General features: G+C 32.1%; 1 protein-coding gene across 1 annotated transcript in view; it reads right to left on the minus strand.

Moving 5' to 3' along the window:
• Positions 1-27,136, minus strand: part of fbxl17 (F-box and leucine-rich repeat protein 17) — a 233,852-nt gene that overhangs the window by 202,446 nt on the left and 4,270 nt on the right. Inside the window, exons 3-5 of the mRNA XM_058785068.1 lie at positions 26,057-26,179; positions 24,251-24,508; positions 22,693-22,824 (exon numbers count right to left, since the gene is read on the minus strand). Coding sequence (XP_058641051.1) covers positions 22,693-22,824; positions 24,251-24,508; positions 26,057-26,179 — 513 coding nt within the window. The remainder of the gene's footprint in view (positions 1-22,692; positions 22,825-24,250; positions 24,509-26,056; positions 26,180-27,136) is intronic.

A 27,136-nucleotide genomic window follows, 5' to 3' on the forward strand; every position in this document is an offset into this window, starting at 1 on the left:
GAGAAAATACATCACAGTTTCCACAACAATATTGGGCGGCACAACTGTTTTCAACATGTTTCTTGAGCAGCAAATCAGCATATTATTATGATTTCTGAAGATCATGTGACACTGAAGACTGCAGTAATGATGCTGAAAATACAGCTGCGCATCACAGAAATATATTACAGTTTAACACATATTCACAGATATTATAAATAGTAATAATTTCACATTTTCTGTATTTTTAATCAAATAAATGCAGCCTCAAATTTTTTTTTTTTTTTTAATTTTAATGGTTAAAAAAGAAAAATGTAATGTATTCATTAAATTCAGCAGTTTTGTATGCTTCTAATTTGCTAACATTAAATTATATTATACTCTGGGGTCCAAAGAGACTATTGAAAATGTTTTTTGTTTTTCTCACCAATTATTCCCGTAAAATTTTTTTAAAAATACAAATTAAATAGTTTTGATTTTTTTCAACTAATTTAAAAACGGTCTTTATTTTATATAATATGTTCAAATTGAAAACAGTTATTCTTAATTACAACAATTTTAACAATTGCAATTTATATCAGTTGAAATGTAATTTCTCAATGAAATGATTACAAAATAAATAAAAAACAAAATGATTTTTAAGTGAAATCCAACAGTAATATCTAATTTTGTTTTTATTTAGTATGTTTATATTTAGCAGTAGTAATTTATTATTATTATTAAGCCAAATTAATACATATTGTATTAATGCGGTGAGTTTTAAAATGAGGCGGTAGTTATATATATATATATATATATATACACATATATAAATAAAATGCATGTCCCTATTACACTTAATGTTTACACTTAGCGTGCAATCTATTTACACATAGCAGGATTTTCTGCTATTTATACTACTTATTGCAAATAGTGGCAATTATCTGCACCTCAGTATTGTAGTACATTATAAAACAGTATGCAATAATAACGGTACGGTATACGGTAGTCATTCAGTTCTATTGCATTAACAGCCCTGCACATCTAAAGTACAGTCTAGTATCCAAAATTGCCTCAACATTTCTGATTTTATCTCAACCAGACAGAGCCAGTGAAGCAGTAAATGCACGATGATATCCAGGAGCAAACTCTCTTTAAACCAAACTCTAATCCTCGTGTTCATCTCCTTCTCTTTATCTGCTCAAAGGAAACAATCAGCGTGGTTTGGGCTCAAAGACTCTGTTATAGAGCCTCAGCGGGTCAGAAACAAGAGCGCTGATGAGTCTGTGTGAATCTGCGCTAATGGAGGCCATTCCTCACGTCCAGCTAACGACGGAGAAACCAGCCCAAACCAGTCCACGGCCATCACGCCGCAGGGACAAACTTATGAGCTTATGAGACATAATAAAACACAGGCCGCTCGGAACAAAACAAGTCATAAACCGCAAAAGCAGCATTACTGTTACGGCCACCGGAGAGCGGCAGCGACGACGGAAAAACTTTCCTGATGCAACTTCACAGCTGCGTTATTTCTGTATCAGTGAGACACTATTATAGTTTCTGTTCATATTTTCGATTTTATTTTTATGCACTATGAAAAAATAATATGATCAGTACGTCAAGCCAATTCATCAAAAGTCGAGCAATAAAAACTTTTTTCTTATGAGTGATATGAAATTGAACTTGATTTAAGTTGAAATTAGGCAGCAAATGAACTTAAGTTTTTTAGTGTATTTTCTGTTTTTATTTTAATTTTTTTAAAAAGACAGTAATTTTTGTTGCATTTTGTAATTCTTAGTTTTTGTTTGTTTAAAAAAGTCTATATTCTTAATTTTTATTTGAGTTTTAGTTATTTTAGTATATCCAGGTAAAATGACAAATGTCGTCTTGGAAACTTGGAAATAAAATAAGTTAAGTTTTTTATATATATATATATTATTTCAGTTAAAGTATTTTATTTCAAGTAATTAAAGTATTTTTTGTTATGAGGGGTATTATAGTTAACTAAAACTAAAGTCAGAAAAAAAATTGATTCTTGAAATAAATCTGAACTTAAACTGAAATAAAAAAAAAAAAATTGTTTTTTAAATTAACTATTTTATTCAATTGAGTTGCCAAGGCAGCTCATTTTTACTTAGTTTCACTAGAAGAACTTTTTAAAAAAAAAATTTAAATGATAAATACCTTACGATATAACAATGACAAAAACACAACATTATTAAAACATTAACTAAAATGAAAATAAAGACAAAGCATAAAAATAAAAACCTAATTCAAAAACATTATAATAATAAAAATAAAAACTACAGTAGTATCAATTATACTGAAATAACACTGGTAGAAATGCACTATAAGATGAATTAATTAAATGGCCAATCCTATATAAAGTGAGTAGTATTTGACTGACCATATCAACATGTCAAAAATTAAGATATTATATATATATATATATAGGCCATAGTTCTCCCAAAAAAGTACATTGTCATTTCCTTACCCTCATATTGCTCTTTCTTTAATGAAACGTATCAAAACGTACTTCAAATGTGGCATGAAAATCATAATTGAATCCTAATCGGATTGAGCTCAAAGTTATCATATAATTTCATATGACTTCGGGTTAATAAAAACATCATAAGATCATCATAACAGTTCATTTTCATGTCCCTTTTGAAATCTGACAGCTCTGCTCACCGTCTGCTTTCATTGCATTAATAAGAAAATGTTTTCCTAAAAAAAATCTTCCACGGTATAAGAACGTCAAACAGGTTTGGAGCGACACGAGGCTGAGTAAATGATGACAGAATGATGATTTGTGGGTGAAAATCCATTTAAATAGACTTCAGACTCCACGGTGTTTGAACTAAACTGATATTTGTGGTTTTGAAATGCAGTTTTATCCCGGCTGTGGTAACGACCCATTAGAAGATCAATCAAGCACAGCAGGACATTAACACTCGAACATCAGAGCATCACTCGAGCCCAAGCTGAATTAACCAGCACCAATTCATAGCCGTTATATAAGAGCCATATTATGGCTTAGTTCAACAATAAATTAGGACTGGGACATTTTTCTGGTTTAACTGATTAATTCAAATGTAATGCGTTTCCACTATTTGATTTTATAAATTGAGCAATCGCGGTTTTACACCATGTTGAACTTCATGTGTGTTGCACTTGGAATAAAACTCTTTAACCAGATGGTCTGTAAGCTTTGAATAAAGAGAATGTTACTTGAATCACATTGTAGTTACGTATTTAAGTTTTTTTTACCTTGAAAGATTTTTAAAGTTTACTTTTATTTTTAAAACAAAACAAAAAAAAACTGCTTTTAAATATATTTCTTAATTTTAATAAATATTTAAAAAGTAATACATTCAAATTTTTCATATACATAAAAAAAATATATTGTTATAGGACTCAACCAAATAAAAATGGCCAATGATTTATAGCGACTATAAACATTAAACTGTAAAACTTTACAAATTTTTATACAAAGAATGTTACTTGAATCACAATGTAGTTACATTGTAGTTGTTTTTCATTTTTTCTTATAAAAAAAAAACCAAAATATAAAAAAAAAATGGTTATTAATAATTATATATACACACACACACACACTTATATATATATATATACAGTGGGTACGGAAAGTATTCAGACCCTCTTAAATTTTTCACTCTTTGTTATATTGCAGCCATTTGCTAAAATCATTTAAGTTAATTTTTTTTCCTCATTAATGTACACACAGCATCCCATATTGACAGAAAAACACAGAATTGTTGACATTTTTGCAGATTTATTAAAAAAGAAAAACTGAAATATCACATGGTCGTAAGTATTCAGACCCTTTGCTCAGTATTTAGTAGAAGCACCCTTTTGATCTAATACAGCCATGAGTCTTTTTGGGAAAGATGCAACAAGTTTTTCACACCTGGATTTGGGGATCCTCTGCCATTCCTCCTTGCAGATCCTCTCCAGTTCTGTCAGGTTGGATGGTAAACGTTGGTGGACAGCCATTTTTAGGTCTCTCCAGAGATGCTCAATTGGGTTTAAGTCAGGGCTCTGGCTGGGCCATTCAAGAACAGTCACGGAGTTGTTGTGAAGCCACTCCTTCGTTATTTTAGCTGTGTGCTTAGGGTCATTGTCTTGTTGGAAGGTAAACCTTCGGCCCAGTCTGAGGTCCTGAGCACTCTGGAGAAGGTTTTCGTCCAGGATATCCCTGTACTTGGCCGCATTCATCTTTCCCTCGATTGCAACCAGTCGTCCTGTCCCTGCAGCTGAAAAACACCCCACAGCATGATGCTGCCACCACCATGCTTCACTGTTGGGACTGTATTGGACAGGTGATGAGCAGTGCCTGGTTTTCTCCACACATACCGCTTAGAATTAAGGCCAAAAAGTTCTATCTTGGTCTCATCAGACCAGAGAATCTTATTCAGGTGTTTCTTAGCAAACTCCATGCGGGCTTTCATGTGTCTTGCACTGAGGAGAGGCTTCCGGGCCACTCTGCCATAAAGCCCCGACTGGTGGAGGGCTGCAGTGATGGTTGACTTTCTACAACTTTCTCCCATCTCCCGACTGCATCTCTGGAGCTCAGCCACAGTGATCTTTGGGTTCTTCTTTACCTCTCTCACCAAGGCTCTTCTCCCCCGATAGCTCAGTTTGTCCGGACGGCCAGCTCTAGGAAGGGTTCTGGTCGTCCCAAACGTCTTCCATTTAAGGATTATGGAGGCCACTGTGCTCTTAGGAACCTTAAGTGCAGCAGAAATATTCCTTTGGCAGTTCCTTTGACCTCATGATTCTCATTTGCTCTGACATGCACTGTGAGCTGTAAGGTCTTATATAGACAGGTGTGTGGCTTTCCTAATCAAGTCCAATCAGTATAATCAAACACAGCTGGACTCAAATGAAGGTGTAGAACCATCTCAAGGATGATCAGAAGAAATGGACAGCACCTGAGTTAAATATATGAGTGCCACAGCAAAGGGTCTGAATACTTAGGACCATGCGATATTTCAGTTTTTCTTTTTTAATAAATCTGCAAAATGTCAACAATTCTGTGTTTTTCTGTCAATATGGGGTGCTGTGTGTACATTAATGAGGAAAAAATGAACTTAAATGATTTTAGCAAATGGCTGCAATATAACAAAGAGTGAAAATTTAAGGGGTCTGAATACTTTCCGTACCCACTGTGTGTGTGTGTATATATATATATACACACACACATATACATATATATATATATATATATATATATATATATATATATATTTTTTTTTTTTTTTTTTTTTTTTTTAAAGGAGTCAGTTGAATAAAAATTACTTGGTGACTCTAAACATTAAATGGTAACATTTTAAAATTTTTAATAAAGAGAATGTTGCTTGAATCATGTCATACTTCCGTTTTTAAGTTTACTAGTTAAACGTAAAAAAAAAAAAAAAAAAAGGCATAGTATTGGTCTTATTAATATTTTATTTAAAATTTATTTTAAATAAACTATATTTATACAAACATTTTTTTTTGTTTAAAAAAATAATAATAATAACATTATTTATAAATTTTTCCGGCACACGGCCCAGTCGTCTGACAGCGCTGCGTCTGTCTTCAGCTCGACTGTGGTTCTCCGGCGGACGCGTCCCTGCAGACTCTGAGGTGTTTACAGCAGCGGACCTCAGTCAGTCCTGAAGCAGCGAGCGCTTGACTCGGCTGACAGCGTCCTTCACTCATTCTCTGCTCATTATGGGAAGTGACTTTGAGAAACTTCTCCAAGTCTGTAGCATTCACGGACAAAGACGCACTGAGCTGAAACCTCAAACGATGAAAACATGATCCAATATGATGCACTCAAATTTCACAACATAAAACACCTCTAGCTCACTTACTGTATGTAAATAGCTGATAAATATTTATATGCATGTTAAGGCCGATGATATGCGAGTGGCTCTGATCTGAGATCTGTGAGATCGAGAAGTTATTTCTGCTCCACCAGACTCACCAAACAAAAACAACCAACACTTCAAACAAGTCTTCATGTCACCGGCTGCTCATAACAAACAAAATACAGTCAAAATATAATGAAACATAATATAATTATAACTAATATATTTACGTACATATATATATACACACATACATATATACACATACATACATTCATTTATATATATATATATATGTGTGTGTAAAAATAATAATAATAATATATATATATATATATATATATATATATATATATATATATATATATATATAATTTTTACACACACATATATATATATATATATATATATATATATAAAATGTAAAAATAAATTATATATATATATAAAATGTAAAAATAAATTATATATATATAATTTATTTTTACATTTATATATATATATATATATATATATATATATATATATATATATATATATATATATATATATTTTTTTTTTTTTTTTTTTACATTTCTATATATATATTTATTTATTTATTTATTTATATACATAGTACATATAATTATTACAAATAACCAATGTAAAACCTGTTCTGAAAGACAGATAGCAGTAAAGCGTCAGTATCATGTTTTTATCTAAGTAACATACTAATGGCATATTTGACTGAGATCAGCTGAGTGCTTCAGTGTTTGTTCGAGTCACTGCTGTCAGGCTGTTAAGTGCGAGAAGGACGATAAGGACAGCGGTTCGTCTGATCTCTCAGGAGGACGAGAGCTGAGCGAGGCTGGAAGTGGACGGGGATGATGGGAAATGAGTTTGGTCACCGCGGGCCGCTGCTGAGCCCTGAGCGCCACACAACAGGAACGAGAAACCAGAAAGAGACTTTACACGGAGACACAGAAGCTCGAGGAGAACAGAGAATCTGATTCATCACGAAAAGCATGTTTGAAAATAGTCACCGTTTCGGCAAATTTCATTTGATGATGATTATGACACACTTCAGCTTTAATGCATGATTATTAGTCAGGCTCTCCATCAAAATAAAAGGTTGATCATTTAATTTCTTCATTTTCAAATGTTCGTAAGTATTAGTATGTTGTAATATAATATAATTAATTAATTTAGTTATTTAGTCATTTAATATATAATATTTTCTTAAATACTCAAATATTTCTTTTAGTTGTCTATTTACAGTTAAATATTACAATAGTAATATTTCTTAATTTGTTTTAGTAGTAGTGATAATAATAATAATATAGCCATATTGATATACAACAACAAAACTGATAAATAAAAATTTAAATCACAATCAAATGATAACAAATGTTTGATGGCTTAATATTTGAAAATTAAAACTCTTAAATCAAATGCTTATCAAATATTTTACATTAAAGTGAAATATTACAATAGCAATATTTTCTTAATGTGCATGTATTCAGTCATTTCTATTCTATATTATTTAATAGTAGTAGGCAAAATAATAAAATTTTATAGCCATACTGATTGATATATATATATATATATATATATATATATACATATACATATATATATATATATATATATAAAGATAAAATCACAATAAATTGCAAAAAAAAAAGTTAAGAAATTAGAAAAGACAAATATTAGTATTTTTAGTAATTCTAGTAAATTATTATTATTATTATTATTATTAAATACTCTTTAAAAATGTATACTAATTTTGTAATATTAGTAGTAATATTAAATATTACAGTAATATTAATTTGTTAATATTATGGATTTGTTTTATTATTATTATAAATAGCCATAATACCTGTATTATACAAATCACACACACTTTTGGCCAAATTTTGCAGTGAACAATTTTATATTTTTATTTATTATTAAACATAATTAACACCAATATATAAATAGTAATAGTATTAATACTAATAATGAATAATATTAAATGAAAATATGTACATGTATTTACATGTATATATTTATATTCATATAATTTATATTATATATAAATGTATTTAATATATAAACATAACATTTTTCAGAAATATATACATGCATGTGTGTGTATTTATATATACATAATAACACACACATATTTTATGTACACAAAAACTTTTATTTTGGACGCGATGAATAGTTTGACAGCACTAATATTGATATTCAATTTATAGCCATATTGAATTAAAAATCACAATTTTGGCCAAATTGTGCAGCTCTACAAACCTGGCCTTTTTTTTTTGACATTTTGAAATCGCAATTTTTCTCCAAATTGTGCAGCCCTACTAAGAGCTACTAAAACACTCAAGAGGATAAACTCATTAGTGACCCGTCCCGACTCAAAGCAAAGACTCAGCCGGGTTATTCAGTCAAGCACTACAGTAATTTCCACGACTGTCCTCGTGTTCGCTGGGCTCAGGAGGCGTCTGAGGTCAAGCTTTATAAAGAACAGCACTCTCTGTCCGTCTGATGCGTCCCGTTTCTCTGTTAATTACCCCGCCTAAGTGCACCATTAATCGATTAGACATCTCTGTGCAATATCTCATATCGTCCTGAACGCTGGAGGAAAGATGAGGCTTTTCTCTGCCACAGACTCGGTTCTGCAGAGTCACCTTTCCATCCGAATGACAGCGCTGGATAAAATACCTGCGAAAGCAAACAACGCTCTGAGATCAAGCGCTCGTCTCGAGGAGTTCGTCTTCACCTGTTAGACGGAGGAACGATGGGGCCGACCTCGTCGACTTCAGCGTCTCGTTAACGCCAGCCTGGGTGTCTGTCACACCTTCATTAACCACATCGACCCGCGCGCTTATTAAAGCCATTCATTATTCCTGCTATCGAGCGCCGCTAATGAGCTTCAGAGAGCAGCAGACTCTGTTGGAGAAACATCTGAACGCAAAACTACCATAACGAGTGACCATAAAACTGAAATCTATAAAGCAGGACGATGTCATGCTGAGATATAAATACATACAGTATATATATATATATATATAAGGTTCAAATGTATGAGAACAGCAGTAAAGCATTTTTCAACATTTCTTTTTTTCAAATCATATCATTAGTCTAGCAACTTGAGTGAAAAGTTTGACTGAAACAATAAATATTAAGTTTAATATGATCAAAGACACTAATTTATATGTTTGATTGGTCATCAATAATGAACAATCTGAAAGTATAGGCCTATTCACTTACCATGATTATAAAAAAAAAAAATTTTATTAAACTAACTAAAATACATACATGCATAATATTAATTCCAAGGTTTAAATGAGAAAAAAAAAAAAAAAAAAAATTGGACACCACTGCATATTAATTTAATGTTAGCAAATTAGATGCATGCAAAATTGCTCAATTTCATGAATACTTACACTAGTATTTAAAAGTTTCCTAAATTAAGATTTTTTTTTCTTCTGCTCACCACGGATGCTTTTATTTGATCAAAATACTTTAAAATTGTGAAATATTTTTACAAATAAAATATCTATTTTCTATGTGAATGTGTGTTAAACTGTAATTTATTTCTGTGATGCGCAGCTGTATTTTCAGCATCATTACTGCAGTCTTCAGAGTCACATGATCTTCAGAAATCATTCTAATAAACTGATTTGCTGCTCAACAAACATTTCTGATTATTATCAATGTTGAAAACAGTCGTGCTGCACAATATTTCTCTGGAAACTGTCATACATATTATTTTTCAGGATTCGCAGATGAATAGAAAGTTGAAACGAACAGCATTTATTTGAAATAGAAATCTTTTGTAACATTATAAATGTCATTACTGTCACTTTTGATCAATTTAATGCATCCTTGAAGAATAAAGTATTCTTTAATTTCTGTCACTGACCCCAAACTTAATTAATACTTAGTGCATGTCTTCAGATAATCGTTTGTTTCTGAATTATCTATTTCTCTAATGCTTTTGGTGTATTTTGGACACGTTCATCCATCATCCACTGATGAAGTCGGATGATCAGGGCACTGATGACAGGACAGTTTAAAGAGGTCATTTTTATTATTTACTATTTTGTTTCCCCACTAAAAATGAGTCATAATGTAGTTTCCACCATTATTTATCTGCCTCAGAATTAAAACTACACACACGAGCAGCGCAAACTTTGACAAACACGACAATAAACGTCTTCAAGTGAGCAAAAATACATTAAAAAGTATACCTTTGGCATTCACCAACATTACAATTAACAGCTTCTACGTCACTCATGCCTGCTGCTGCTGATGATGTCATTTCCTGCAATCATTCAAAATCAAAGCACTTCCTGTCCATCCCAAAAGCCAGCGGGAAAACATTTTCATTCCTCCAGAAAGCCCTCGCATCCCTTCAGCTCATTCAATTACTGAAGAAGAATGAATATATTCTTTACGACGCATGGCAGGCCACTATATGACCAATTCCTGAAAATGAACACACACCGCAGTAAATAAGAGCATCTGCGCGATTAAACACACAGGGAGCGAACACACACTCAGAAGTGCACACTAATACGCAGATGATCTCTAAAGGTTAGAGGAACAATTATCAAATCAAACTGTACTGATATTACTAAAGCAGCGCTGCATATCAATGAGTCGTTCTTTCATCTGTAAAAACACAATGAATTCAATCAAAAACCTTTCCCTTCCACAGCTGCTCAAAACACGATCTTAGAGCGCCTCCTACGGGCCGCACGAGTTATGACAGGTAACGTCATATCTGACACAAATGGCCAATAAATGCATGCATTTTTCCCGTTTTATATATATATATATATACAGATGCATGCATACAGCTTTGTGTGTTCACGCTTTAAAATAAAGGTTGCAAATGGGTGGATTCACAGTGAAGAACCATAAGTGACCCTGGAGCACAAAACCAGTCATAAGGGGCAATTTTTTAAATCTGTCTTATATAAATAAGCTTTCCATTGATGTATGGTTTGGACAATATTTGGCTGAGATACAACTATTTGGATCTAATCTGGAATCTGAGGGTGCAAAAAAATCTAAATATTGAGAAAATCACCTTTAAAGTCGTCCAAACGAAGTTCTTAGCAATGCATATTACTAATCAGACATTAAGTTTTGATATATTTACGGTAGGAAATTTACAAAATGTCTTAATGGAACATGATCTTTACTTAATATCCTAATGATTTTTGGCATAAAAGAGAAATTTATATTTTTGACTCATGCAATGTATTGTTGGTTATTGCTACAAATATAGCTGTGCTGCTTATGACTGCTTTTGTGCTGCAGGGTCACATATTTGGTTTCTTAAAGAACCTTTCAGTGATCTGTTCTTAAAAGCACTATTTTTTCTCAGTGTGGAGAACATTTTAATAACCTAAAGAACCCTTTTTCACTATAATGCAGTGGAGGTTCCACGGATGTTAACGGTTCTTCATGTAACCATCGTTGCCAATTTTGAAGAATGTAATGTACTTTTCTAATATTTCATTAATTGCACTATTCGTTCAAACTTAGTAAGACATCATTTTAATCCGATTGCAATCCTATTCTACACCTATACATATATTTAGAAAAATCAGTGTTATTTTAGTATCAGCGAGATATTATTATATTTCGAATTCGATTTTATTCTTCTTCTGCTTTCAAATTACTTTTAAAAATTTTAGTAATTTTGTTGTGTTTTTGTCATTTTTATTAGTTTTTGTTGTTATTAAATATAATTATGGTTTCGTTTTGTTTTCCGGTTTTTTTTTGTTATTTTACTACATCAAGTCAAACTCAAAAGAAAATGTGAAATGTTGCCTTTTTATGGTTTTATTTTATATAACTATAATAACCCTGAGACATTCATATATATATATAAGATGCACCTTTACAAAATACAAAATAAAAACCAAGTAAAATATGTTTAAACTGCTACTAAATAAATATGAATAAAGTTATCCACACCTACTGACAGCCTAAAATATTCAGTATTATTTTAGTATCACTGACAAACTAAAATAGTTTTTGCTAATATATGAAATTAGATTTCATATTTTCTATTTTCATTTTAATTTGTTAAAATTTTAGGTATTTTTATTGTGTTTTTTTTTTTTTTTTTTAATCTACATAGTTTTGAGTTGAAGTTAAAGTATAGTTATTTTAGCACTTAAACTTATTTTCAACTTAAACTTTTATGTTAGTTAGCTGCTAAGAAAAATCTTCATTTTTGTTTAGTTTAATCGTTTTAAAATTTAATATATTTTAGTGCTGGGCAACGATTAATCGCATCCAAAATAAAAGTTTTTGTTTATATAATATATGTGAGTGCACTGTGTATATTTATTATGTATATATAAAAATGCACACACATGCATGTATACATTTAAGAAAAATGTGTTATGTTTATATATATTAAATATATTTATATATAATATAAATAAATACATTTTCAAAATATATACTGTATGTGTGTGTCTTTATATATACACATAATAAATATACACAGTACTCATACATATATAACTTTCACAATTAATCGTTGCCCAGCACTAAATTTTATATCAATTAATGTTTATTTATATATATATATATATATATATATATATATAAATAATCACGGTTTTAGTTAACGATAATAACACTGCTTTAAATGCCCTTGTGAGTAAATTGCTTCAGAAAGAAAGCAGCTGCAAGGAAACTATGAATGCAAATTACGATCTCGCCATATATTTCAATTAAGACGTCTGACAGATATCTAAACACAGACAGGCTCATCTTGCTCCAGTCGAGAGCTCATCAAAGCGATGAGAGAATGACGTTCTGCTGAGAGCGGCTCCTAAAGGCCAAGAGCCGTCCTCACACACACACGATACGCCGGGACCTTTTCACACACCTCTTTTTGTCCAGCGGGGATTTTCAAGGTGTAATCCCACACAAGGAGCTTAAAGAACAGCTCGCTGGCTCTCATATCACACACAGACGTGACATTTAGAAACCGCAGCGCTGCTTTCTGTCGCTTCTTTCGAAACCTGTCGATATCAATCAGCCTCGAGTCATGAAAGGTGACGCTCTCCTCATCGATGAGCGTGATTGCTTCCTCCTGAAAAGTGATCAAAACTCCAAAAAGGGTCTCGATGCCACCAGAAAGTTCTCTCTATCGATCGGTGATGCTCAAAGCGGCCTGTAATAAACGCAGAGAGGAAACACAACCTGCTCGTTTCCTGAGATCTAAAGAGATGATTCATGCAACCGGCAGCAAGAGCAGAAAAACAGGACAAACTTCTGAATATTATGATTCAATAATGATTTCATATTAGAATGATTTCTGAAGATCATGTGACACTGAAGACTGCAGTAATGATGCTGAAAATTCAGCGCTGCATCACAGAAATAAATTACAGTTTAACACATATTCAATAGAAAATGTGTTTTATAAATTGTAAAAATATTTCACATTTTTACTGTATTTTTGATTGAATAAATGCAGCCTTGGTGAGCAGAAGAGACCTCTTATTAATCCACAAAACTGGATTTGTTTCAGCTTTTGTCTTTTCCAGATGTTAACTGATGGACTGGAGTGCTGTGGATTATTGTGATGTTTTTAATCAGACTCTCATTCTGACGGCACCCATTCACTTTGCAGTGACGCAGTGACATTTCTACAAACCTGATGAAGAAACAAACTCATCCTGATCTTGGATGATCTGAGGGTGAACACATTTTCAGATGATTTTCATTTTTAGTGAACATATACAAGGAATATGGCTTTTTTTGGACAACTTATAAGCAAACCAGGCACTGTTTTATCCAGGTGCTAAGCGGGAGGCAGACTGCACTCTTTCTTTACAGAAGGCTGCTTCTATTTAAACATAATTGCAGGATGTTCTCTCGACACGTTTCCAGAGAGCAATATCGCCCTCGGTCTCTCGTCGTATTCAATGAAAAGGCAGAATCTGTCAGAAGATGAGCGTCTGTAATTGACAGCAGTCATTACATCCTCCGCTCTCGTTGCCTCAATTTAAAGCAACACTTTTCACCGCTCTCTTCCTTATTATTCCTTAGATGACACTTCAAAACGCCAAATAAGCCCATAAAGTGATATTTGATATTTAATCATCTGCCAATGATTCTGTCAGCAAATTCGACATCCCGCGCACACGTAATTAAAGGCAAATTGAGGGCTCTCTAATCCATTTTAGGTCATCAACAATTCCATTTACAGTTGACATTTAGGCTAATTAAAACTCAAGCTAATCAGATGGACGTGTGCGTGATCGGGGAACATGTGCACGTCTCTAAAGACAGACGCTGAGAGTTTCTGGCGTATCAGAGCTGCTGGAAAATTAAAATCCTGCACTTCAAGGAAAGTGTGGGGCAAAAACAAGAGAACAAGCATTTCATGCAAAATTAAGATTAAATTAAACACACTTCTTCTGCTGTCATCTGACAAGTGAGTCTCTTATTTATAGCTATCGAGTAAAAGTAAAAGAAAACAAAAATTCTCATATATATATATATATATATATATATATATATATATATATATATATATATACACATATATATTTAAGAAAAGGAAATTAAAAATTAAAATAAAATAAAAACAAATGCAAAATTAGCATTAAATTAAATGTCTGTGTAGATTCATCACTAAACCATCCAGGTGTTTAAAACTTTCCAAAAAAAAAATTATTTTATTAAAATCACTAGATTATAAAAATAGTCTTTTATAGTCCAGTGATTTTAATAAGTAGTACATTTTTTGGAAAGATTAAATTAAATATACTTCTGGAAAAAAAAAGCAAAGGGAAGTAAAACAAAACAAAACACCTGGATATTAAATAAAAAAATTAAAAAAACAATATTACACACTACCGTTAAAGAGAACAATTATTTATAGGTTGAGTAGCAAAAAAAAAAAAAAATGCTGATAAAAAGTGAAAATTCAGCTTTGCATCACAGAAATAAATTACATTTTACAAAATATTCACAGAGAAAACATTTATTTCAAATTATAATAATATTTCACAATATTATGATTTTTACTGTATTTTGTGTCAAATAAGTGCTGCATTGTTAAGCATTAAGCTTTCATTTTGTAAATTTAATTTATTAGTTTAATTTATTTTATTAGCTTTTTTTTTTTTTTTAAATCTTATAAAACCAAAACATTTCAAAAGAAGTTTATAGATGTTTTAATTAATTTATTTATTGTGTACATGGGTGGTTTACATATCAATGTGTCCTACGGTGTGACAGAAAAATATTTTAAAAAATAAATAAATAACCTCTAACATTGAAAATAAACCTCTCTCATGCTATTTGTAACTCTAAGAATGAAGATACATTTTGTCATGTTATATTGTTTTTTTTCCTACATTTTTGCTATGTTACACCATAGGATACAGTCCAATTTTTATTTGTCAACAACCCACATACATTATTTTTTTATTTCTGATTTATTTTACCATAATACAGCTGTGTGATATGGTTTTGCTCCAAGCAAAAAGGTAAGATGTTATTCCGTTCGCTCTTAAAGTAAACGTCTAGGCCTACATTCTGGAAGACATTACCGAGACCCGCCTGCTTGCACTCGCAAAGACCGACAAAAACAACAAAGGAACACAAAAAATATTACAGGCAACTTTGTGGTACTTGGATGTTCTGATGCGATCAAAGGTAATGCTTGGCCTGAAAGCTGTGAGAAGCGCTGATCTAAAGTTACGCTAAATAAAACGACTCCCACAGGCAGGCATTCAGCTCAGAGACATTAAAAGAGGCAGACGCAGATGGAGCTCGACTCCCGCGGTTCACCAGTTCAGACCTGACAAGGAGACAAGTGGGCCAATTTAAGAGCGCCGGCTCTTTAGCAGAGCGAACCTGGCCTTAAAACTACAGATTTGATTTGGAGACCATCACAAGCCGGGTAATTGGCTAAACGCGCTGCTTAATTGCTTTTAGTTCTCCGGCTACTTGGCCATAAAATGTGGGGGCAAGAGCATGGGATACTTCGTAAATCTGAATGTAGGTGAAAATTGGATTTATCCGCGTGACCCCTGAGGCTGGATACGGCCATAATCGCAGCCGGATCATTAAAAGAGCAGGCCATCTGCATAGAGCGGAAGCTAATCACAGGAAACAACACAAATGTGTCCCTGGAGCACAGAAGCAGTCATAAGCAGCACAGGTATATTTGTAGCAATAACCAACAATACATTGTATGGCTCAAAATTATCCATTTTTCTTTTATGCCAAAAATCATTAGGATATTAAGATCATGTTCCATGAAGATATTTTGTAAAATTGCTACCGTAAATATATCAAAACTTCATTTTTGATTAGTAACATGCATTGCTAAAAACTTCATTTGAACAACTTTAAAGGTGATTTTCTCAATATTTTGATTTTTTTGCACCCTCAGATTCCAGATTTTCAAATAGTTGCATCTCAGACAAATATTGTCCAACAAACCATACATCAATGGAATGATTTATTTATTTTAAAAATTGAGCCTTATGACTGGTTTTGTGGTTCAGGGTCACATATACAGATTGAAACACCTCTGTTTGACGTGATTCTGGAAGCGGAGCGTAAAGGAGTCTTAAAGAAACGTCATACAAAACAAAAAGTAAAGATCCTGACTTGAATATGAAACGGGTTTTGAAATAACATGAGCTTATGCTGTCAATTTAGATCAATTTAATGTGTCCTTGTTAAATATAATCCCCCCCCCCCCAAAAAAATTGTGTATTTAATTTCCATATTTATTTTCTATTTTTTGTGCGATTTTGTTTACTCGACAACTATGCTTGATCATTATAATAAATTTCAAGATATAAATCTGCTTCTTAAATAAGTGCAAATTGTTTTAAACATGTTGAATCTTGTGTAATTTCAAACTTGTGTCATATTAACGCTGGATTTTTATCTTTTGTGTTTTGCAATGATACAATTTTTAGGTCAAATGTTTCTTTAAGACGCTATTACGCTTATTAAGTTGATTAAAAACATCTTTAATGCATTTCTATCCTTGTATTTGTGTCTCATTTTATGCATAAACCTTACTAAATTGTGGATAGATTTATGCTGACATGAGATTCATTATTTTTAAGACAATATATTCTTTATTACGAAACATTTTTGTATGTTTAGACTTGCTTTTAGAGAATATATTTTGAAATTTATTATAAAGCTGTATATTTTAAATTGTTTATTGTCAGCATAATCTATCAACATTTTAGTGATGTTTATGCTTAAAAAGACACAATTACAAAACATTTGATTTGACATGTTTCTGGAAGGGAGCATAAAAGCGTCTTAAAGTAACAGTTCACCTATAAATGAACATTTTTTAATCACAAGACACAAAAGGTAAAAATCCTGCCTAAATATGATACAAGTTTAAAATGGCATGAGATTTCGCATTTTTAAAACAAGTTTTACTTGAGAAGCAGATTAGAGTATGTTAAGACTTGCTTTCAGAACATAAACCTTGTAATTTATTTAAAAAACTGTGTATTATTGGTCAACACATGTCTATGGTTTATGCTTAAATAGACACAAATACAGTTTAAATGATGACAGAAATGCATTTTTTAAAAATTGATGCATTTATGGAATCGAAACAGAATAGAGTCTTAAAGAAACAGTTCACCTGAAAAAGAAAATTTATTACAAGTGTTCATTATTTATTTATTTATTATTGATTGCATCTTCTTTTAAGCATAAATGGTGTCAAATACAGATTAAAAGAGGTGCATATATGATATGATATATGCATTTGAACACTCAACACCTTTAAAACAAGACAAATCTGCTTCTCAAGAAAGTGTGTGAATGTCAAGACTTGATTCCAAAGATTATACTACAAAACTTTATGCTTAAAAGGACACAAATACAGATTAAAAGAGGTTGGAAAATGCAGTTGTTTGGAACATAAAAGCATCTTAAAGAAACAGTGCACGCAAATATGAAACTTGCATCAACACAAAAGGTAAAAATACGATACGGGTTAGAAACGACACAAGGGTGAGTAAACAGACTCAATCCTAAACATTTCCAGAAGAGTCCAGTGTTTAAAGGAGGAGAAGCGCCGACCGCACAGAAACGACTTCCAGCTTTTTAATTATTCAATTATCTGTGCGAGGACGAGCGGCCCATCTGCGGATCAGCCCTATTCATCATTGATTGGGAGAGACAGACGCGGGATCGTTTTACTCCATTAGCAGCGGGGCCGGACTCGGGCCCTTTATTGTAAATGAGGGCCACAATTGTGCGATCTGTCACCGAAAGCATTGAAGACGTCAGGAGAGAGAGGACTCAGATGTCACGAGTAGACGGAGCGGAGCCGTATCTCGCTCTCGAGGGGAAGGAAAGACAAGCTTATGGTCTCAGAGTCACTGACGATCCGCTTCGGCTCTGAGAACGACGTTATAGTGAGGAAACCGATATAAAGAGACACGTGCATGCATCATACTTGATATTTCACTCAAATCACGCGCTAGTAGTTTAACAGATGTTTGGTTTAAAACTTCAGTCAATGGTTCAACGATTTAAAGTCTATTAACCTGGATTTTCACATCATTCTACTGTGAAGAAGGTCTCCGTTTCTTCCGCTTGAATAATTTACATCATTCAGTCCCTAAAGTGCTGTTAAAGTGCGGTCAAACCTCTTCCAATAAGACGAATTTGAACACATAGAACAACTTCAAAACCAACATAAAATATTTTACTCTTCTATTATACTATATTATACTCTTCTACTACTTAAAAGAAAGAAAGAGAAAGAAAAAGAAATTTGCTTATCAAATCAAAAATTGTGAACTAGGGCTGCAACAACGAATCGATTAAATCGATAAAAATCGATTACTAAAGCGTTGGCAACGAATTTCATAATCGATTCGTTGTGTCGCGACGCCGGAGACGCTTGATTATTAAAAAAAAAAAACTTTAGTTGAGCGCTGGAGCGGAGTGAACACACTCGGTCTCTCTCGCGCACGGATGCTAGCAGAGTTTGGCGCCTCATAAATAAAAAAAAAAAAAAAAAAAAAAAAAAAAAACGAGCGGAGGTAGAGGAAAGATACATGGCGGAGGCAGAGAAATCCGTGCGACCCAAGTCATCCAAGGTGTGGGAGCAGGGGCGGCGTTTGCGTATGGCAGAGTATGGCAGTTGCCATACCTAGCCCAGTCAGGTGCTGTGAAAAATTATCCAAACTTGAGTCGCTTATAATTCGTTTTATTATTTTAAATCAGAGAGTTTTAAAAATAGTAAACCAATGATAAGCATTAAAATAACTTGTCAGTAAAACTGTAACGCCATTGGACCATCGAGCTCTCAGCGAGACTGTAACTTCACCCCGCCTCCGTTCAGATTGACGCGCCGCACAGCCTGGAGAAGATGCGATCTCTGCTTTTTCGCAATGCAAGGGTGAATAAATAATTGGTGTTTGAATAGTACAGCGTTTTCTTTACTCAAACACTATGTCAGTAAAGGATAATGTTTTTGTGTGTTTGAAGAGTGGAGAAGAATTAGTTATTTCTGTCTATATACGTTTTAAATATCCTGTGCATTATGTGCATAAGCGCTTAATTTGAGATTTTGGCCAAGTGTATTAAACAACAAGAAAAACTAAGCGCTCATATAGCTACAATCAAAGTTATATAACCTGTAAAAGTTGATGAAAGCATAATGCACTTGCTGCTTCAGATAACAGTTACAGCCGTTCTAATGACAGACAAAACACTCCATCTCCCTCATTCTCTGGTCAAAAACATTATTAACTCCATTTGAGCTTGATTTTCATATAATGTTAAGTGCAAGTGTCTGATACAATACCAACGCTAACGACGCAGTGTTGTTAAATTATTTAATTTTTTGCACTCCCCAGATGTAAAGCATACATGTGTATGTTTTTTGTGTTAGTCCATTTTATTTTATTTTATTATTATTATAACAGCTCAGGGATGTTCAAGGAGCAACATGTTTGTGCACTTTCTAAAGATTTTAGTTCTGTTTTTGAATAAAGGGTTGGAAATGAATGCTTTTTTTTTTTTTTCATCGATTAATCGAAAAAATAATCGACAGATTAATCGATTATTAAAATAATCGTTAGTTGCAGCCCTATTGTGAACATTTATAGGGATATTGTGTTAAAAATGTATGTAGTGTTTTTTATTTATTTATTTTGTATGTGTTTTATTTTTTATTTCATTTATTTATATATTTTTTTATTTATTTTTCAATTTATTTATTTTTTTGCCCTGGAACTACAAATGAAAATTACACACCGACTAAATCTGCCAATTTTACATAGATTTTATTTACAGATTTTTATTAATTTTTTTTTTCTGTATATTGTATTATGTTTTTTTTTTTTTTTTTTACCTTTTAAATTGTTTTTAATTATGTAACAATTTAATTTATTTTTACTTATTTTACTTATTTTTGTTCTACACTTTTGTATATTTATTTACATAATTTTATTGTTATGTATTTTTATTTTGTACACATTTTTATTTTTAACGTGTTTTTTTTACCCCTTTATTTTATTAAAAATGTATGTATTTATTTTGTTAATAATGTGTTTTTTTTTTTTTTACGTTTTATTTACAAACGAACACACAAATACTCTGAAATGAATGTCATTTGCTCCTGACGTCACCTAGGCCTAATAATGCAGGGTATAAGTTAAAAGTTAACAACCAATGGACAAATAATGAATTATTTTTGCAAAATCACATCATGTCTGGCTCCATTTAAAACGGCCAGCTTTCACAACTCAATCAATTACTAATAGACAAAATCTTTTTTTTCTTAAGGTATATTCACATCAGGAAAGTCCGCTAGTTCACTTGCTTTGGTCCGGACCAAATACAATATTAATTTTTGTTTTGTTAGTTTGGCAAAACCAAACAAGACAGGTGTGAATACACCCTTATTGAATAACTAGTTTCACTCAGAAGTACATCAGATCACAAAATAAAACCGGTTGAGCACTCAAAATAACACACAACATGCCATCAGTTCCTCGCCAATAATCACACATCTGGAAAAGCCTGCTGAGAAACCTGATCCACAGTTAGAGAAACTATTATTATCAAGTATTTGGAGTCCTTTTGTTATTGAAGTGGCTCAAAAACAAGACGAGAAACTCTTTGAATCTGTCATCTGACAGCAATGAAGAGCTCAAACTCACAGTTATGATCACGGTCTAATGCACATCCAGCACACACAAGCTTGTTTTGTTACAATTAATGTCCAAAGGTCTGTTTCAAAGCACTTCTCACAAAACTACAAGACATTTTCTCATTAGAGGAACAACACTGACCTCCAGTGGCTCTAGAGAGACATTCACCAACGCTTTTCAACATCTTTAAAACAAAATGCTTTCTTAAAAAGCAGATTTGTGCGTGCAATATATATATATACACAATGATAAAAAAACAAATGCAAAAGAGCTAGAGATGTACTCAATCACTCAACGACAGAGAAAGAGAAAAGAGTCGAGTAATAAAAACCCAAACACCTCTGCTTTTGTTGTGTCCAGCAAAAACGGCTAAAAAACACACACAAACTCACAACTTCTGTCTGGATCTTCTGACCATTTCAGCTTGTGACCAAAGAAACGCTACACGCATAAGATGCACATTTCTGAAATAATCTAGTCACTAAGTAATTACTCATATGGAAATGTAATATAAGACATACAGTATAAAGCCCTATATTGAGTGGTATTGCCTTATATGCATTATAAGTTTATAAGGTATATATGCAAATTTTACAATGGGAATTTTATGTGTGTATATATGTTATTAATATCGAAATGATGATTATGGTATTATATGCAGCAACCATATGTCATCAACAAAATTAATTTTATTTATATATGCAACTTTATTAAAACAACATATACAAAAATCTGATTATGCATATTTATTATTTTTACACATTTTTATTTAGTTATTGTTATGTGTATTTTCATTGATTTTTTTATTTATTATTTTACGTATTTATTTTTTACTTATTTATATATTTTTGGACAAATGAACGAATAAACAAACAAATAGTTCATCTCTGAAACAAATTTCCGTTTCAGCTGGCGTCACCTCTATATATGTTTTTGTAATAATCATTTTAAATGTACCTTTTTTTTTTTTTTTATATTTACTTATATAATATCAACAGTTTTTTGGGTGGATATACTGTACATTTACATGACATGTATGTCCAAAAATGTGTTGCACACACATTTCTATTGATATATGAAATCATTCCAATTCTAAAAGGATTCATATGTTTTTACTTCATATAACAATATTTTGCATATGGAAATATGTATATATATTACATTTGCATATGGGTATTTTAAGCGTGATTCACCAACCAGATGCACTTCTTAGTAATTCATGGACAAAAACCTATAAATCAATTGACAGAAATGCAACAAATAATACGCCTTGCATATAAATAATACATAAAACTAACACAGCTCACAAAAAAAACACAGATTATGAATAATCGCACGAGTGATGCTCACAGCAGATGAGCAAAGTGCTGTAAAGTGTCACTCTATTAAATACATTTAGAATGATCTCAAATTCAAGACATGGGGGCGGAAAATGTATATATTTATACCACTTCATATAGTTAATCAATTTCACACGAAGAGTGCCGTTTTTCTCCAAAACTCACCATGATTACAAATGTAATATGATTTTTTCAGTTCAATAAACAAGCTAATTAAGAGACTTTATTTTAGACACTATATTTCCTATTTATTTCGACAACAAAAATGATTCCAATCACAGTCACAGCACAGTTTTGAGTCTCTGAGCAACATGACGGTGATGCACGTACCAGTTTGTTCTCCTGCATGTAGATCCTCTGTAGTTTGCTGCATCCCTGCGCCAGCGCCACCAGACCCTCGTCACTGATGCTGTAGCACTGGCCAAAATGCACATCCTTCAGCTCTTTGCAGTGTTCGCCCAACTGCTCAAAACACACAAACATGCATTCAGTTCAGCACAGAGGAGATTCACAAAGTTATTTTGTCAGCTGAACCCTTTGAGCTACAGTACTAGATAAAATATTGTATCAGATCAAATAAGTCCCCCAAGATTTTAAGTTAACATTTTAATAACTTGGCAACACATTGGCACGTTGATGGTTCTCGTACACCTTTGCCAAAGTCAAACTCAAGCATTTTTGCAATGCATTTTCATGCAACTAATAGTTGTGTTAAATTAGATATTAGCATAAACACATATTCTTCTCCACATTAAATCAGATGTTGCATATGCAGATCTGCACAGTTTTGCTCAGATGTTTTTTTTTTTAAATATGCATTATGCAATAATAATTACTAATTATAGTAAACATAAATTAACAGATTATTCTGTATTCTATTATAAGTATTCTGTAATACTTATAGCTATATAAAGCGCAAGCATCCTAACCATATTATCCTATATTATGTAAATCACACACTGTTTAGTCAGAGAGTTAATTATTATGAAAGCAATGCAATTATAATTTTAAGCTTTTCAAGCACTTTAGCAAAAATTCAAGCACTTTTCAAACCTTGAATGTATGGAAATTCAAGCATTTTCAAGAATTTCCAGCACCTGTATGAACACTGGTCAGTTAATAATTACATGCTGATAAACAAATAAATTATTTATTTTGAGTGTTTTATTTTGTTTTTATTTTTACTATTTGTAAAATATTTTTATAACTTTATTTTTATTTTTAATATATTTTATTTTTACACTGTATTTTTATTTTTTTTTTTTTTTTATTTTCCACTTTAAATATTTTCAAAATATTTTTACTATTATTTAAATACTTTTATTTTAAATAGTTTACATTTATTTTTATTATAAAATTGTTTATTTTTATTTTTATTTTAAATATATATTTTTAAAATCTGTTAAATAAATAGAATTACTACCTATTTTAAAAATATTTTTAAAAAAATATTAAAATCAATAACTTTAATTTTTTTACAATTTTTTTATTTTTATTTTACAGTTATGATATTGAATTAAATTATACATACCATGACATGATAATTCGTCATAAAGCAAAAAACTTGAAATGTCACATAAAATATGGATGGAAGTGGTGCTTTATTCACAAATGTGTTCAGGAGAACAAAATCTTCCCTTCCTAGGAAAAAGCATCATACTATAATATAATAAAATAATTAAAAGTTGCTGCAACCATGGAAGCATGTGACTCTTTTTCCCACATTTTAAGATTTAATTTGCATCTTGGAGTTTCCATCCAGTGTTTTTAATCGCAATATCCCAAAATTTGCATTAACATATGTGGATAGAAACTCTGATAATGACTCATAAGCACACATATTCATCACATCGAGTGAGTTTGGAGCGGTCTGTGACGGTCAGCTCACCAGTTTGAGAGCGTGGTCAGTGAGTTTGTCCTGATTGCCGACGTGAAGTTTCTGCAGGAGCGGGCAGTGGACGGCCACGGTGCACAGAGACACGTCGCTGAGCTGCTTACAGCGGTACGCCGTGTATTTGATCAGACCGGGACAGTTGGACGCCAGAGAGCAGACGCCGTGATCCTGAACGTTACGGCAGTCGGAGATGTTGATCTCAGTGACGTTCTGCCTCCGGGACGCGATCTTCACCAGGAGATCGTCTTTAACCTGCGCTCACACAGACAACAGATCAAGCTCACTTTAATAGTATTATATACACTATTTAATCCCACGGGTCACAATAGTGACCGTAAAGAAGGTTCTCATTTATAAAGCTCTAAAAATGTTACTGACTGGTGTTTTAGTGCATTTACTGCAAATATGGAAAAAATAAAGGGTCTCAATTAAATATGTGCAGTTTCATGTTTAGTGCAAATTGTCAAATTCCTGTTTGCACCTTGAGAAGATGATGACTGCATCAAAGCTCCGCTAGTAAAGTATGTTAAAGATATGACAAAGATTTTTGGTACACATTATCTTTAAGGTGTCTAGTATTAATATATGAATCCACAATTATTTAGTTTTGTTGAGTGTGGTCATAGAAGGAGTAAACATGCTGATGGTCACAATAGTGACCGCTGGGATAATAACTATCGTTTTAGTATCTTAGTATACCTATTCAGTGTTGTATAAGTTTTTTTATGTATAACAGTAACCATAGAATATGATGAAACAGTTTAAAATGGGTTAATAACTGGGCTGAGATATATAAGAGTTTTGATGACTTCAGAAATAATTTAATTTCAGTATACATATCCCACCGGTCACAATTGTGACCAACTATAAAACACACACATTTTCATAAATTAAAAAAAATTATCGATTATTTCAAGGGGTTACTAATAACACATTTTGATATTTTCATGTCTGAGAAGAATTTGGGATTAAGTGGGTTAAGACATTTTTTTTAAATAGCTTTTAATTTCTCATTTTAATTTTAAACTTCACGTTTTAGTCATTTTGTTTTGTGACTGATGTTTAGTGATTTTTGCTTTTGTCATTTTTATTAGCTTTTTTTATACATTTATATTCAGCTTTAGTTTTAATTTCAGTTTTAGCCATTTTAATACTTGCACTTAAATTTCAGTTAGCTGCCAAGGCAACATTAGTCATTTTCAGGGGGTTTTAGCTAATATTTATATTTTATTTCAGCATTATTTTAATCAAAATATTAGTTTTAGCAAACAATAACTTAAAAACAATTGCACAAGAAATCTATTTACTAGACAGTTATTAGAGCTGCATGATTGGGGGGGGGGGTCAAATTGTGATTTTTTTTTTTTCCCCCATAAAACATTTCATTGTGATTTAAAATGCATTTTTAATAAAATCCTATACTTGTTTGGAGGGCTCCACAATTTGGCCAAAATTATAATTATTTCTTATAATATAATAATATCTAAATAAACGGGGGGAAAAATACTATTGTAATTTTTCAGTGTAAAATACAAACTAATTGAGTATTTAAAAAATATAATAATAATTTTAATTTTACATTACAACTGTAAAATTACCATTCTAATATTTATTTTTCAAATATTAAAACACTGCATTTTTATTTTGACTGAAAACTGCAGGAAGCCCATGAAAGGTTTTTTTTTTTTTAGGTTTCTTCTTTCATTACAAGTTTGAGAACATGGTTGGCATACTATCTTGATCTTTCAGCAAATATAAATACTAAAGTAGTTCTATAGATAAATAAGAATAAGCACAAACCTGTTGGAGGCCGCTGAGATCGATCTGTTTCCAGAACTGAAAGTCTAAGCAGAGATCGCGCCAGTACTTACAGACCAGAGACGCGGCCAGACATCGCTCCTTCACCGACAGGTGAGAAAACACCTGAGAACACATTACACACGGGTTCATCGACTGTCCATCGCTTCAAATACATGAATGAATCAAGATCTGTACTGAAATTAGAGTGTCATTTTAATTAAACAATATTTAATCTCAGTATTTAAGCTGCAGGTTTGATATGACGATCAATGCAGATCATTTGTATCATTACTTTTGTACAATAAAAATAAATGCTTCATTCAAATGATATGCTTAAATATGCAAACCGTGCATTACCTTATTAAACATGCACTCATTTGCATACATTTCCAGAATATGAATCAGGTTCAAAATTATTTTTTTGTTTTTGTTGCTTCACAATATAGAGAGGAATAAAACTTTAAAGTCTGGTGTTTGTAAGACAAAAAATTATTTATAGATATGGATTGAGATTGAAATCTACATACGCAAATAGATAAAGTGCAATAAAATAAACACTTAAATATGTATTTTGGAGGTTTTTGTTCCACTAGTCCAAATCAACACGTTATGAAAAGCCAAACAGCCCAAAAACTCAAAATTGACCAATGCATGAAAAACAGTTTTGCCAGTAATGTAAAAACATCATAAGTAACCCAAACCACTCCAGTCCATCAATTAACATCTTGAGATGCCAGAAGCTGCGTATTTGTAAGAAACAAATCCATTAAGATGTTTTTAACTAAAATGCAAGTCCATAATCCATAATAACGCTTCCTCCAGTGAAAAAGTGCATCTGCTGTCGTCTCTCTCATCAACATCCAGCCACATATTTGTTTAGAGCTGTTTTGATCTGTGCAGATTTCTCTCCTGATTCAGACCAGAACACTGTTTCACTGGAGGAAGCGTTATTATGGATTATGGACTCTATGGTATTTGAGTCTTAATGCTGGATTTGTTTCAGCTTTTGTCTTCTCCAGATGTTAACTGATGGACTGGAGTGGTGGATTATTGTGATGTTTTTATCAGACTCTCATTCTG

Source organism: Onychostoma macrolepis, chromosome 08 (genome assembly GCF_012432095.1).
Source record: "Onychostoma macrolepis isolate SWU-2019 chromosome 08, ASM1243209v1, whole genome shotgun sequence".
In the NCBI taxonomy this organism is placed as follows: Eukaryota; Metazoa; Chordata; class Actinopteri; order Cypriniformes; family Cyprinidae; genus Onychostoma; species Onychostoma macrolepis.